The 14,690-nt window shown below is 41.5% G+C and overlaps 2 protein-coding genes across 2 annotated transcripts; both read left to right on the top strand.

The window, feature by feature from the left end:
* Positions 1-1,719: 1,719 nt before the first annotated feature.
* Positions 1,720-8,281, top strand: psmb10 (proteasome 20S subunit beta 10). Its single transcript, XM_079179613.1, has 8 exons — positions 1,720-1,921; positions 3,589-3,682; positions 3,847-3,944; positions 4,660-4,800; positions 4,954-5,069; positions 5,186-5,244; positions 7,058-7,209; positions 8,046-8,281. Exons 1-8 carry the CDS (start codon positions 1,857-1,859, stop codon positions 8,155-8,157), a joined length of 837 nt encoding a protein of 278 aa, XP_079035739.1. The 5' UTR covers positions 1,720-1,856; the 3' UTR covers positions 8,158-8,281.
* Positions 8,282-10,025: 1,744 nt separating this feature from the next.
* cenpa (histone H3-like centromeric protein A) lies at positions 10,026-14,690 on the top strand. Its single transcript, XM_079179086.1, has 5 exons — positions 10,026-10,156; positions 11,649-11,804; positions 12,071-12,192; positions 12,909-12,983; positions 14,247-14,690. The coding sequence occupies exons 2-5, from the start codon at positions 11,690-11,692 to the stop codon at positions 14,373-14,375; spliced, it is 441 nt and encodes a 146-aa protein (XP_079035212.1). The 5' UTR covers positions 10,026-10,156; positions 11,649-11,689; the 3' UTR covers positions 14,376-14,690.

Genomic DNA, 14,690 nt, shown 5'->3' with positions numbered 1-14,690 from the left:
ACCAGACCGCCATTGGGTCTTCAAAAGGCAGGGGCGCGCCCCCTATTGGTAGAATGAATTGATAAATGATGCTGGTGGTTACGCCTGATGCATAGGAGGCTGCTGCATCAGTCAAATATCTCTGTGCTCAGTGTTAGAGCGGGTCGCCCTTCAATCAGAGGGTCGGTGGTTCGATCCCCGCTAGTCCATATTGATGTGTCCTTGGGCAACTCCGAATTGCAACATGTGTTAAAAGACTTTGAGGAGTCGGAAGACTAGAAAAGAGAAATACAAGTGCAGTCCATGAGTGATAACAGAGGTCAAAACATTTCATCAGTGATGTAATACACAAAATAGACAGCATCATACACCAATATGTGTACTGATGGAACCAGTGGATTCATACATTTGAGCCCCAATGTAATGCCTTAGTTTAACAGTAGAGCCCCCCCACTTTCACTAACGCATGGGCCCCCTCTGCTTACAGACGGTCTATGGCAGGGGTCCCCAAACTTTTTCCTGTGAGGGCCACATCACTGAACATATCGTTTGACCTAGGGCCGCACGATTATGGGATGGGGGGAGGGGGGTGCTACGTGCGTGCTACTCGCAGGTGAGCGACTGTTGCATCGTGCGCGCGGATCGGGGCGGAACACCGCCGTGCGCGATACAGAGAGCAGGGGAATTGAAAACGCGCGACCATGTAGTGACAGACATGACATGCCGGCGTGTAAATAAATTAAGCACAAGTACTCGTCCTTCAAGCTCCCGTCTCTCTGCTCTTCTACTTCTTCTACTCTTCTACTTCTACAGGGTGCGCGCATGACAGCGCTCATCTCGTTCGCCCCCTGGTGGTTGGCTGATTCAGGAAGCGTTTGATTTGATATGTAGCAGAGCACGTATTTTAAACGTCAATATCGCAGACGATCATGCTCATTTAATCGTGGCAGCCAAAATCGTGATCGCGATTAAAATTCGATTAATTGTGCAGACTGAAAAAAAATCATAATACGTCTCTGGTATTGTTCAGGGGGCCGGACCAAATGTGGACGCGGGCCGTAGTTTGGGGACCACTGGTCTATGGGGCTCACAGTAGAATTTAAAGGCTGACTTTATTTAGTGTCCCATTTCCCACACCACCACGAAACACAATTATAGTTCTCTAACGTATGTGACAGTATTTGTGATATGATTGTAGATTGGTTTAAGTAAAAACACATTTATAATAGCCTTTAGATTTAATAGGGCCTTATTTAGTAGTACTGGTATCAATTTCTTTAGGCATCAGCAACAATATAAAAGATTATTATTATTGTTTAGGGTTAAATGTTAACCTCTAGTAATCTAAACCTAATTTAAAGCAACATAGCTCCACATTTGTCAAAGTCTCAGCCTGTTGTGGAGGCAAATTATAATACACTGCAAGAAATATCGGTAAATATAATTCAGCAGTTAATTGTAGTGGATCATAAGAGAGTGACCCATGGTCAGAGTAACAGAATGACACGTAAGTTTGCTCTCATTCAAATGATCGTATTCCATAAATGATGACAAATGAAGCGTGGTTTTGTTCTTACAGGTGGAGATTCCTCCTTTGTTCCAAATCTGTGTCTGGTTTCAGGAAATAAAATATGAGAAGAAACAGAATTGGGAGAAAGGTGTTTCTTCACTGCTCTGACATCATCAGCTTTTCTCCTTCAAAGTCACCCTGAGGACGCGTGCTTAGTACAGCGGACAGCAGCGAGGCTGGGCTTGTGAAGTGAAAGTAAAAGTAAAAGAGAGAAGCTGTGAAAAGTGCTGACGCTTCTCCTGGCAGTCTGATCCTGTCTTCAGTTTAGAAGCTTCATCTTCATCTTCATCCCGTGTCCACAGTGAAGATGCTCCACAGCGCGAAGCCCTGTGAGCCGCAGACTGGAGGCTTCTGCTTTGAAAACAGCCGCAGGTAAAGAACCGCTGCGCCGTGTGTCGTGTGACTGCTGAATGGAGGCGGAAGTAGGCTGCTGGTAGTAGAATATAAAGACAACTGGAGACACGCTGAAATAGTAGACACTTTGGGAAACACAGCCTTTTATGGTTGACATGTAAATAATACTGAGTCTCTGCTGAAAGCTGTGTGTTGAGGACGGGCTGCATGTCTGACCTGTGCTGGTGCTGAGCTTCCTCTGGTCCTCAGCAACACACCTCACATGACATGTCGAGTCACACACTCAAGTCACACTAAAAGGGCCCAAACAGCTTTCGATGTATGATGTTTAGATATGACTAATATGGATTATGTTACTATTGTGACTCATTGTTCCCTGGAATAACGTGCCAGCCCTGACAAGCCTACACTGTGAACAAGACATGTGTTGAAGTTCTGTTTGGCTAAATAAAGAGCTAACAGCAAATGTGCGGAGGTTCCATTCAGTTCCATTATGGTGCGTTCAAGCTCCAAAAAGTACAATGAGTATTAGGTGAGGGTCAATTACAACGTTATCATGATGTGTTCAAATGTAATCTAGTAAAATGTAGTTTCTGGTGAGAAAGTATATATATATATATATGATGATAATACATCATCAAAACTACAAATGACAATCTTTTTAATCAAAGCTAGGATCTAAAAACAAAACACAATCACTCATTTCCTCATCTTTAAATATTGATAACCACAATAGATGACAGTAACAACGTTAAAAGATGACATTTAGAATTTGACATTATTTTTGTCCAATTGTTTGAATCTCAATTGATTTGATTGATTTATTAATAGGCCTATATCGGGTTAGTGAAAGACCTCGGCCTTCAGCCTCTGCATGGAGCTGGAAAAGCTTCATGTCAAGCCCTGCTGTGTACTTCTACTTCAAAACAAAACCTCGTAGTACTACATTTACCAGACAGAGTCATCAGAGAAGAGAAAATAGAACAATTCAAATATCATGCATTATTATTTATGAAACTATCCAGAATAATATGAGCATTCAAAGCTCCACCTTGATCAGACGTTAAGTAAATGAAGTACATTGTTCTGATAATTCCTCTTTTTCACTCTTCACTTGAAGTGAACATTTCAATGCAGAACTTTTACTGTGCGGTATTAATAGTTTTACTATAATAGATAATAGTTTTACTATGGAGTTAAAGTTAGTATCCAGTCTAACAGTCACAGCTGCTCCTGTTGACTCCAGCAGAGGGAAGAGGAGTTTGGTTGTAAAGTGTGAAGTAGATTTGATGAGTAGTGCTCCAGATGTGTGAGGACACACACACACACACACACACAGACACAGATTCCTGGCATTCTAGTTAGATGTCCCCATAAATGATCGAGTTTGAATTTATAACGAGCATTTGTGTTTTTCAATTGAAGCACATAGAAAATAAACTGTAGCTATGTGGAAGTGAACAGCAGTGATTCAGATGTATTGGTGGTAGAAAGTACATCACTCAGTCACTGAAATGTGACATGGCTTTCTTTTTCCACATACAGCCCTGTCTCTCCATGTGGTGTTGGTGTAATATTCCTTTATACAGACTTTGTACAGCCTGTTTGTGGCAGGATACAAGGAGACAACAGGGTTTGGAGTGAACCAACACTAATACAAGTGTCTCATGTTCATTCATTGCCAGGAATGCAGTGTTGGAGTCCAGTTTGTCAGAGTTTGGCTACAAAGCTCCCAGTGCCAGAAAGACAGGGACCACTATTGCTGGGATTGTTTACAAGGTGAGGATCGGCCCTCTGTGTTTTCAGTAAGAGACACAGAAAGACAGATGTTTTTGGAAATATGCTGTGTTATTTTCTACAATACTTTAAATGGCTGCCTGCACATAACAAGGTAAGGTAGCTGCTCTTCATTTCTGGTTGTATTTCCTGTCCTCGTGTGTCAGGATGGAGTGATCCTGGGAGCAGACACCAGGGCTACAGACGACATGGTGGTGGCCGACAAGAACTGCATGAAGATTCACTACATTGCTCCAAAGATCTAGTGAGTGAAATCGGTTCCACCCTCTCATGTGTCCAGTGTACTCCTGATTACTTATTAGTCACCTTTAGTTTGCTTTTGAAGTTTTACTTTTGAAATGCAAGCCTTTTATGGTCTGTTGTTGTGTCATCCGACCTCTGTGAGGAGCCTCAAGCCTTCATGTGTGAGCCTGCTGGCTGTATGAGCCAGTGAGGTTCTCCAGATAAGCCCCCACCTGCACATGTATCTTATATCTATTTCCTTTTCCTCTGTCTGACCTTTGCTTTTATAACAAATACTCAAATAAAACATGAAAAACACGTGAAGGTTAATGCTGAAAACTGAAGGTGCTTCTTCTTTTGCTGTTGTTAACTCTCACCTCCCAGCTCACTTTAACCCACTTTCACTGAACTACTCGCAGGACAGGCTGAGGCAGCTGCTGCTCAGGTGCTACAACAGGTTGTCTAATACTTGTCTCCAGCTGCTCCTGTGCTCGTGTTTAAGGGTCCCTGAGAAAGACACTGAACCACAAAAGACTCCCAACAAGTGTACTGTAATCATGTAACATGCATGATGTATATAAAGGATGAAGAAAGTATTTTAGAGGATGTGATCTGATTTGACTGCATATTGAGGTATGGTATTAACTGATCACCCACAGAGTTGGTAAAAAACAAGCTTTATGCCACTAAGACGTGTTCATGAAAGTGTCCACTGTTTGACTCCGTATGTTCTGTAGCTGCTGTGGTGCTGGCGTGGCTGCAGACGCAGATATTACCACACAGATCATGTCGTCCAACGTGGAACTGCACATGCTCAACACTGGGCGACCCCCACTCGTCACCATGGTGACTCGACAGCTGAAACAGATGCTGTTCAGGTGAGTGTAACTGAGATAGTAATGGTCAGAAGTTATTCATCTGTAACTTCAGTTTCAAGTCTACTTGTGTCGTTTCTCACACGTCCAGTCCGGCCTGGTCCTGACTGGACGTGTGGATCAGCATGTTGCAGTGATGTCTGTTTGGCTTTGCAGGTACCAGGGTCACATCGGTTCGTCTCTGATCGTTGGAGGAGTCGACGTGACTGGTGCTCACCTGTACAGTGTTTACCCACACGGCTCCTACGACAAACTGCCTTTCGTCACCATGGGTACGTGCTGAAAGTACTCTATACAGGCTGAATACAGTTTCACTCAGGACCAACCTCTAAACCAGATGAAACAGAAACCCTGAAAAGCAGAATTAAACATTTGATTGTGGTTTCAGGCTCTGGATCTGCAGCTGCTGTCTCTGTATTTGAGGACAGATTCAAACCAAACATGGAGGTGAGGCTGACTGCGTTGTTTCTGGGCAGATGTCATTGAATGTGGTGTGTTATAATGAAAAGGGTTTATACTGACGGCATGTCATATAGATGAGGTGTGACATGAATCCTGAATTTGGAAGTGGATCTACTGCAGCCGGGTCCAGTTTCAATGAAGGTTTTTTTGGGGGGAGTTTGTCCTTTTCTAATGTAAGGGTCCAAGGACAGAGGATGTCTTATGCTCTACAGATTGTAAAGCCCTCTGAGGCTAATTTGTGATTTTGGGTTGTATAAATATAATATAATTGAATTCTATAGGTTTTCCAGTAGAACTAAATGTGTAACGGCTCAGTTACCTGGTTTGGACCCCAGAAGCCAGACTCACCAGCTAAAGTTTCGTTTTACTCGTGTTCAGAAACAGGCAAAGGTCAATACCACACAGGCAATGGAGGGCAGGAAAGAGTTGGGAGCACACAACACAATCTGGCAGAAAGGGAATGGACCCATATATTTACGGCAGGGCTGACGGGGAAGTGGGGACAGGTGTGCGGAGCTGGTCAGGTGAAGGGAAGTGGCGGGAACTCAGGGGTTACTGCAGGGCAGGGAGGGGTGGAGGATCTGACGTGGCTGGAGAGGGAAGAGACGAGAGAGAAAACATGGCAACTTGACAATATAGCAGAACGGTGTCAGCAGTACAACTGAGATTAAAGGTTTTTTTAAAAGTTAGGATTTTATTGTCAAAATAAATTTGACTTCTGCGTTTAACTCATCCCTAGTTTATTGGGAGCAGTGGGCTGCTGAGAAGCACCAGGGGAGCAGTTAGGGGTTCAGTGTCTTGCTCAGGGACACTTCAGCAGAGGACATGTAGCAGCCAAGGATTGAACCACCGACCTTGCGGTTACCAGACGACTCTCTCTACCCAGTGAGCCACGGGCGCCCGACGTCCTCACAGAGTCGCCTGGTCGGTTGAAGGGGAGCTAGTAACGTTAGCTGTTCGCTGTTGGCAGCCAGTGGGCAGCACAGCCCTGCTATGATAAATATCAGAGGTTCCATTCAGTTCCATTATGATGCGTCCAAGCTCTATTCAGTGTAAGTAAGCATTGGCCGAAGGTAGATTATAACGTTACCATGAGGTGTTCAAATGTGATCCTGTGAACTGTAGTTTCTGGTGAGCAGCCTGAATACATACAGTTGTTTAAGGAGATGTTTTCACAGCAATATAAAATAGATATTAGAGATGAATTATGAGTTATGACCTGTTTAACTTGCTTATAATACATCATTAGATGTTAATACTTATAATAAGATTTTTTCTTTATCAAAGCTAATATTTAAATAAAAATAAAATCATTTATTTCTTGATCATTTGAATTGTGTGTTATTATGCAAATAACCACTATACTTACTACTTAACAAAGTGAAATCATTTATATATTCATCTGAGCGGGGGAAGGAAAAATGGTAATGGAACAACTGTAAACAATGCTAGCTGGATGTGTTGCAGCGAACCACAGAGTCAGTTTGTTATGCTGTGTGCCGGTGGGGACACCTCTATCACCACCATTGTATCAATGCATAGTTGGCTTGGTAATGCACAGAAGACGTGAGCTGATGGAAGGTGAGAGCTTTTGTTGTATTTCAAGAGCCACAAACCACTGCATGAAATGAATCTGCCCAAAAGAATCACGTGTTTGTGTGTGTGTTTTGGCCCGACCTCCATTCTGACCACCAGAGAATGGATCTAGCTGTTAATCAAGGTTCAGCACCAATCCTGTCCACCTATGTCTAATAACTCTTTAAACCTTGTTTTTCACGTTCTCCTCTCTCCCTTTCAGCTGGAAAAGGCGAAGCAGCTGGTACGGGACGCCATCGCTGCAGGGATTTTCTGTGACCTGGGTTCAGGCAGCAACGTGGACTTGTGTGTTATCACCGAGGCTGGAGTGGAGTACCTGCGAAGCTACGACAAGCCCACGGTGAAGGGCAAAAGGTGAGTCATAAGTACCTTTTATCATGTGTTTTCTCCCTTATATAGTGATATTAATGTTTTTCTGCAGCTATATTTGGAGACAGGACAGTAACTGTACATTTTGGCTTTGAAAATAAAAGACAAGTTCTCTACTTATATACATATTATATGAGAATCACGCTGCACTGACCTCCTCCCCTCTAAACCAAAACAGTGACGGGGAGTTGAAACTGAAAACCACCATCAGCGTAAAACGTAAACTGAAAATAGAAAAGTCTGAAGAAGAAATGTGGGGTTCCGATATTATAATGCAACATATATCAAAATGGGGAAAAAAAGACTTGTAGGAGGTGTTTGTGCATTATGGATAACGCCTCAGGCTTTGCTGCATGTGTGTCTCTGAAACAAATGAATGTAAATCTGAGAAGCACCCATTGACACCCAGCAAATGTCCAGAAAGCGTTTCCTGCATGTGGAGAGTTGAACGGGAGAAAGTGAGCACATGTCTGTGTGTGATGGAACAGTGCTTTTAAAGTGGTCACTGTTTCGGTCTCTATATAACTGTATTGGACCTTCATTTTATTTTGCTGATCGAATCTCAGCCAAACACTGTGAGGAACTTTCAGTGATGCTGGTGTGGAAATAGTCTGCAGGATACTGATCAGTGACTCCTTCATTTATTTATTTATTGGTGTGGTTGAAATGAAATTGTCTCAGCTGTTTTATTGAACCGATTCAATTAGCAGGGCAACTATACGTCAACACGCACAAAACGCCACATTGTAGGACTCATGACTTCATAATCCTGTCTGCACCACCGCTTGACCTCACAGTAAACCTCCTTGTCTCTTTTTCAGAGAGGGACAGTACAGGTATGAGCCCGGCACCTCGGCCGTCCTGACCAAAACAGTGACCCCACTCTCTCTGGATGTGGTCGCCGAATCTGTTCACATCATGGACACTGAATGAAACACATTCAGAGGCTTCTTTTCAATATGTAGTAATATAAAGGAAGACAGCTTGTTGTGTATCTCTAAAGCATCACTGACGTAAAGAAACAGTAACGCAATAAAAATGTATGTTTGTTCAATGATCGGTGCTTGCGAGTTATTTTGGTGACCACATGAAGGGCAGGAGGACTTAAACCCATGGGCTAGTATTCACACAGCAGCATGTAGTCAAATATGCTACACTGTTCATTCAATGTATGAGAGAAATCATTTTTTAAAAGTCTTGTGGAAACTCATTCAGTGCAATAGGAGCTCAAAAACGATCAGATGCTTATTAAAAGCATGATGTGTGAATGATTTGTCTCACTGAATAATGGCTGGACCTGATACATTTGAATTATTATAATATATTCTTAAATGTGTTCTACATAGGGATGGGCAGATACTTGGATACTATGTGATTCAAATCATAACCCACAGCAGCACACAGTCACACACTTCCAGAGGATGGCAGAAAGGCAACGTAGCAGATAAAGATAAAGCGAGATGCTCTATAAGTCACCTCTTCAGACATTTAAAAACAGCACACCCTGGAGGTTACAGGCAGGCTCCATGTAGTCACAGTATTTCTGCTTACACCTAGTGGCACAAACATTTTTATTTAATTACACTCAGATTTGCTTTTGTAATAAATGTGTTATTAATGGCTGGTATGTTTTGCATGTAATTGGACCCTCTTTTCTTTCTTTAAAAAAAAAAAGACCATTATTTTAAAAAGTCATGTATCAGTATTGGTCGTTGAAATTGTAACAAAAGGTATCGGTACCCTGAACAGGACACGTCTCCAGACTATCACAGGGCTGACACATAGAGACAGACATCAGTCACTCCTACAGCCCATTTAGAGGCGTCACTCAACCTGAGCTGCATGTCTTTGGACTGTGAGAGTTTTTCCTTTTCTGATGTAATGGTCAGAGGACAGAGGATGTCGTACAGACGATAAAGACCTCTGAGGCATTTTTGTGAGTTGTGATTTTTGGCCTTTACAAATAAAATGTAATGTAATTGAGTTGGATGGATTCATATGCAGAAGAATGATCTGTATTTACAGCAGACACAGTTGCTACAATTTTAGGACTACAATGGATAGAAGAGATAATGTTGAGGATACAGTTGGAATGAATGTACAACTGTGTTTGGTTCCTGCTCATGTTTGTGTGGAGGGTAATGAGAAAGCTTTGTTCTGCTTAACTGCACCTCAGTCAACATCATCGTCATCAAATCCACCGTTCAAACTGTTCAAAAGACATTACAATATACAAAATAGGCATGCATTCGCATCACACTCAAACTGTAGATGTAAATATTCCTTCACAAAGTAGGACGTAACCATACTTCCTATCTAGTGTGAATACAAACAAATCAATAGTCATGACAATAAGTCTAGAATAAATAATAGATATAGATATCAAATGATGACGTAAACAATCATTATGGCAGCTAAACTTTCAAACGAAAGTGCAGAAGAGAGGAAGTGTTTTTTTTAACGATTAAGATTTAGAAATATTGGAGTGCATACAGATAAATGTAATGTTTGTGACGTTCGTTCTTGCAAATGTCAAGGATATCATTAAGAGATGTAGTAAGTATAATTCAGAGAGGACCGTCTTCATACTCCTTATTCTAAGGACAATATTAAAAGATATGTATTTGTTTTTACTTTTATATAACCTGAAGCATATATACAGTATATAGCCCTGATGTTAAACACCTCGGTACAGTGAGGGGCGGTATGCACCTATACGTTGGTTTGCGATTTGCCATTAAATCAGAGAAGAAGAAGAAGAAGAAACAGAAACAGAAGAAGAAGAAGAAGACTATGAAGCTGATTGGTTAAACCGTTGAAGCTTCGTTTGAATGTACGTTGGATGTTGTTGTGACTGCTCGGCACAATTAATTCACTTCGGTTTCCAGTATTTTATAAAACATTTAGTTCGGGGATATTCTTCAAGTCCACGGTACGTTTCTAATAACTTTATTGGGTTCGGAAAGTTTAAAAAAAAGAGCGCGTTAATAACGCGTTGTAGTCGTAAACTAACATTTAAAAGTTAGCCAGTCGTTAAAGCGACGCTAGCTAATTTAACGTGGTAGCGTTAGCGTAAACATACTGCCATCTTGTGAAATACACAGTAACGTTGTGCTTGACTTGAATTAGCTCTGTTTGTGACCGTAACGTTCCCGTGACTCGGTCTCATAGACTTCCCAAACAATAAAGGGAAACATCGTTTAACCAATGCTCTACAGTTTGCATCTTCAAATGTTTGTCTGCCCAGGATATTACAAATGAGGCTTCACGTGAAGACATCTTACTGTTGTGTTCAGTGTTAATTAACATGAACGTTACGTAACGTTAGTCTATGGAAGCTGTCTGATATCAGACGGACGTCAACTCGGTGGAGTGGGCGTGTTCATCGGCCTGTATGCTCCTTATGTTTTACTTCACTACATTCAGAGACATTGGTTTATGTAAGTGACCGCTTTAGTAACAAGTTAGTAGTTTAGACCATTCCTGACTATTGAAAACTAGACAGTTAGTCATTGAAAAAACCCATATAATTACGATTAGATTAATAAAATCAATTAAAGTACATAATACATATAATTGCAATCAGTTACTGAGAAAACGTGTAATTACATTACAGTTACTAATCAAAACGTTGGTGATTACAAATCTATTATTATATGTAGAATAACATTCAGTCAGTCTTAATGAAGTTCTACTGAAGAATGTGTAATTAAAGGTTTACACTGCTGTTGATGTTTTTAGGACTTCAGCTTTTATGCCAAGTTTAAAACATGTGTTTGAAAAGTAATCAAATGTAATAAGTTACATTACTTTGTTGAAGTAAGTGAAATAGTTACATTACTTATTCCATTTGTTACAGGTTGTAATCTGTTACACATTACATCTCATAAGTAACCTTCGCTCACTGCTTATAGAACTGATCCATTTTACCACTGTGGGTGTTTAAGGTTGGGCTAATTTCAAATACTTCATATATTCTATATGTTGGGTAATCTATTCTCCAGCAGTGAAATGCAACATAAACATTAATGTAATATTTAAACATCATAAATAATAGTAAAGCTTAGGTTAGTGTTATTTCTCACTACATACGTCTCCAACTCATTCATTTCCCAGAACGAGGTGTGACTTATTTATTTAACAGGGACCATACAGATAAACATGATGGTAATACAACACATGTAATGTATATATTGTGGGCTTCCTTGGTCTTGCTCCTTGTGCTATGGCTGATATGACATTTACATCCTCTATGGAGAGAGTACAACGCCGACGTGATGAGAAAATCTAGTTATGTTGTTTTTAAAGTATAAGCAGTAAATGAGAAGACTGAATGGAATACAACCTAACATCTCCTGTGAAGAGAGGACATGAAGCTCTGTTTTGTGATTGCTTAAGCATGTGATGTTCTCTTTCTTTCACAGTTGGACCTTGGCTGCAGTATTTTTCACCTTTGTTGGAGGCGATGCGTCACGATTCATCCCGCCGGAAGGGGAAAACCCCTCAACATCGGCCCCCGCTGGAGGCCCCAGGAACCTCCGGTTCCACACCCCGGTCCCCAAGACGCAGTGGAGTTTCAAGTGAGAGGGATTGAAGTAGCGGGAGGGGACCTTTGAACAAATCAGTATGTTTCATAACTTCCTGCATAACAAGGCAGGTCATTGAGCTAAACTAGTATTTACAAACTCCAGAAGCTAAAACTCTTTTACAGAAAATATAAAAAACATAACAGGTTTCACCTGCAAAGGTCACGTCGATTCATGAATCCTCTGCCAGCCACTGCTTTAGAGGAAAGCCTACCTGTCTGCCATCACAATAACACTCCAACACTCTGTCTGGTTTCCAGACCAGCCCCGTGTGTCTCCCAAGAAGAGACGGTTTCGACCAGGGACCAGGGCCTTAATGGAGATCCGCAAGTACCAGAAGAGCACGGATCTTCTGCTCAGGAAGGGACCCTTCTCTCGTCTAGTGAGTAACGCTTGAGGAGAGTCTGATAGCTGGACCAGGCTTAGTGCAGTTTAAGATCAGAAACACTAAACCACGATCATGGATAGCGGCCTTCAGTCAAATCCAAGAATTGATGTAATTGTATTAAATCATAACACAGTCTATTATACAGAGATGTATTTGAGCGGTTTGTGTTAATGTTTTCTTTTCAAGTTTTGTCTTGCTTTTGATTGTGTACTTTGCTGTTGATTTCCAATACATATCTTGAAAATCGACACATTTTTCAAAACAAATTCAGTGTTTCCCCGACCGTTACATTATCCCCTCATGTTATTCATCTTATCTACACGACAGCATGTCATCTCTGTCTCTACATGGTCGCGGGTTTACAATTCTCCTCTGCTCTCTGTACGGCCCGATGTGCACAGACACGCACTCACACACACACACACACACACACACACACACACACACACACATACACACATACACGTGCAAAAAAGCTGAAACCTAGAGGAAACACTGACATTTGATCACGAAAAAAGGACAAACTAAACCACAAAGTAATACAGATTTGATTCAAAGCTCCCAGAGCAGGAATAGCGTCTTTTTTACGCATTCATATGGTTTTGGAATGCATGCAACGCCTGAAACAGCATCATTTTCTGCTGCTACTACTTTTCCTCTGACCTGTGTGACTGCAGCCGTGGTTGATTAACTCTTGATTCATGTCTCAGGTTCGTGAGGTGTGCCAGAGTTTCTCTGATGGAGCTCTCCGGTGGCAGGTCTACGCTCTTATGGCCCTGCAGGAGGTAAGCAGATGCCTCCACCACCAAGCCACCACGCTGTAGTGTTTACTTCTGGTCAGCGTACTCCAAACACCTCGGACACAATTCAGATGGAGGATTTCTCTCATGGATAAAAGTAGAACATGGTTACCTGTGTATAACGTATTGTGTCATTTGTCTCTGGTTTAAATGAGATCGTTAGACATTCATAATAATTCAATCTTAGAGGAATACTTAAAAATACCATGTTACCTTGAATTCCTGTCATGCCTCCACGGTGAACCTAAAAACGGAGTAATTCCTTGATGAATTGAAGTAAATGGGGGAAGCGTTTAATAACAGCAAAACCATATGAAAACATCTATTTACAAACTCTCACAAAACCGATGCAGTATAATCCAGACTCAATTCTCCAGTATTATGCTCACTACATCACTAACGCATGCATTCATCACTAAAGACCTTCCTATGTAAAGGACAAGCAGTAGTGGTTTAAATAAGAGGTGTGTGAAGGGGCGTACAGCTGGATAAACCAGACCTGAACTCCACACTACTACAGTCTATGATATATATCTTTTCAGTATCAGCATCTGTGTGAGCCCCCTCACTATTAACATTTACATAAACGGTACAAAGCAAAACAGAACTCCTTCTGCAGTGCATTACAATAGTGCTGAATCTAGAACTAAGGTTTCACATAGCACCTCTAAGACATTTCACACTGCAGTGAGCTACTCATAGCTCTTCTACTCTTACTGCATCACTGCAGCTCCCGACAACAACCATCACTGTTGAGTTTCAGTATTCATGCATGTTTTTCAAGCCAACATTGTTGAACCAGAGCAGCTTCTATTGTTAGCGCCTGCTGAGGGCCATCTCTGCGCCGCACACAAGGTGCACGAGGACAGATTGTGAAGCCCTCTGAGGCAAATCTGTTATTTATAAAAAATGAATTGAATTGAATTGTAAGCTCCGCCCTCTGTGAATTCCAGTCAATTATAGCATTTTCAAGAAAGACTCACACTGAGCTAAAATGAAACCACATTGTGTTCTGTCGCTACATCCATGCAGAATCGTTCTCGTCTGCATCGTGATGAATATTCATGAAAACAGACCCATGTGACCAGCGTGCTGAATACTCGTACTTTTAAGTCCTAGATAATGAACCCATGATTGTACGTTGGGATGCCTATTTATATTTAGAGTAGAAACTTAACAGCCACGTTCTAAACACACTGAGTCACCCAACGAACGAATATCCGGTTTTCTTTCTCCTCGTCCTCCCAGGCTGCAGAGGTGTTTCTCGTCTTGTTGTTCTCAGATGCCAATCTGTGTGCCATCCACGCCAAGCGGGTCACCGTGTTCCCCCGGGACATTCAGCTGGCCAGGAGGATCCGTGGAGTGGACAAGCTGTGAAAACACTTCACTTTGTTCTGATTCTAAGATGCCGTGTTTCATCTGTTCAATAGAAGTGTTTCAAACGTTTTCTCATTTTGTGCTACATTTTTGGAATTTGCGTTTGTGATTTCTTCTGAAAAAGAAACGTTGGCAGATCATCACAGATTTTATAAAATGTTGGCATCAAGTCACCGTTTAAGAGTTTTACTGTTAATATGAAAATGATTCTTGTCCAGCAGTATTGTAATACATGTTTGAATCTGCTGTCCGTGTGATCTTAGTGTACATATTGTTCTCCATTCAAATAAATAGATTTTGTCAATAAACTGCACG

The sequence above is a fragment of the Pholis gunnellus genome (assembly GCF_910591455.1).
Source record: "Pholis gunnellus genome assembly, chromosome: 18".
In the NCBI taxonomy this organism is placed as follows: Eukaryota; Metazoa; Chordata; class Actinopteri; order Perciformes; family Pholidae; genus Pholis; species Pholis gunnellus.
Note: the sequence above shows the minus strand (reverse complement) of the source record. Positions and strands in the feature narration are given on the sequence as shown.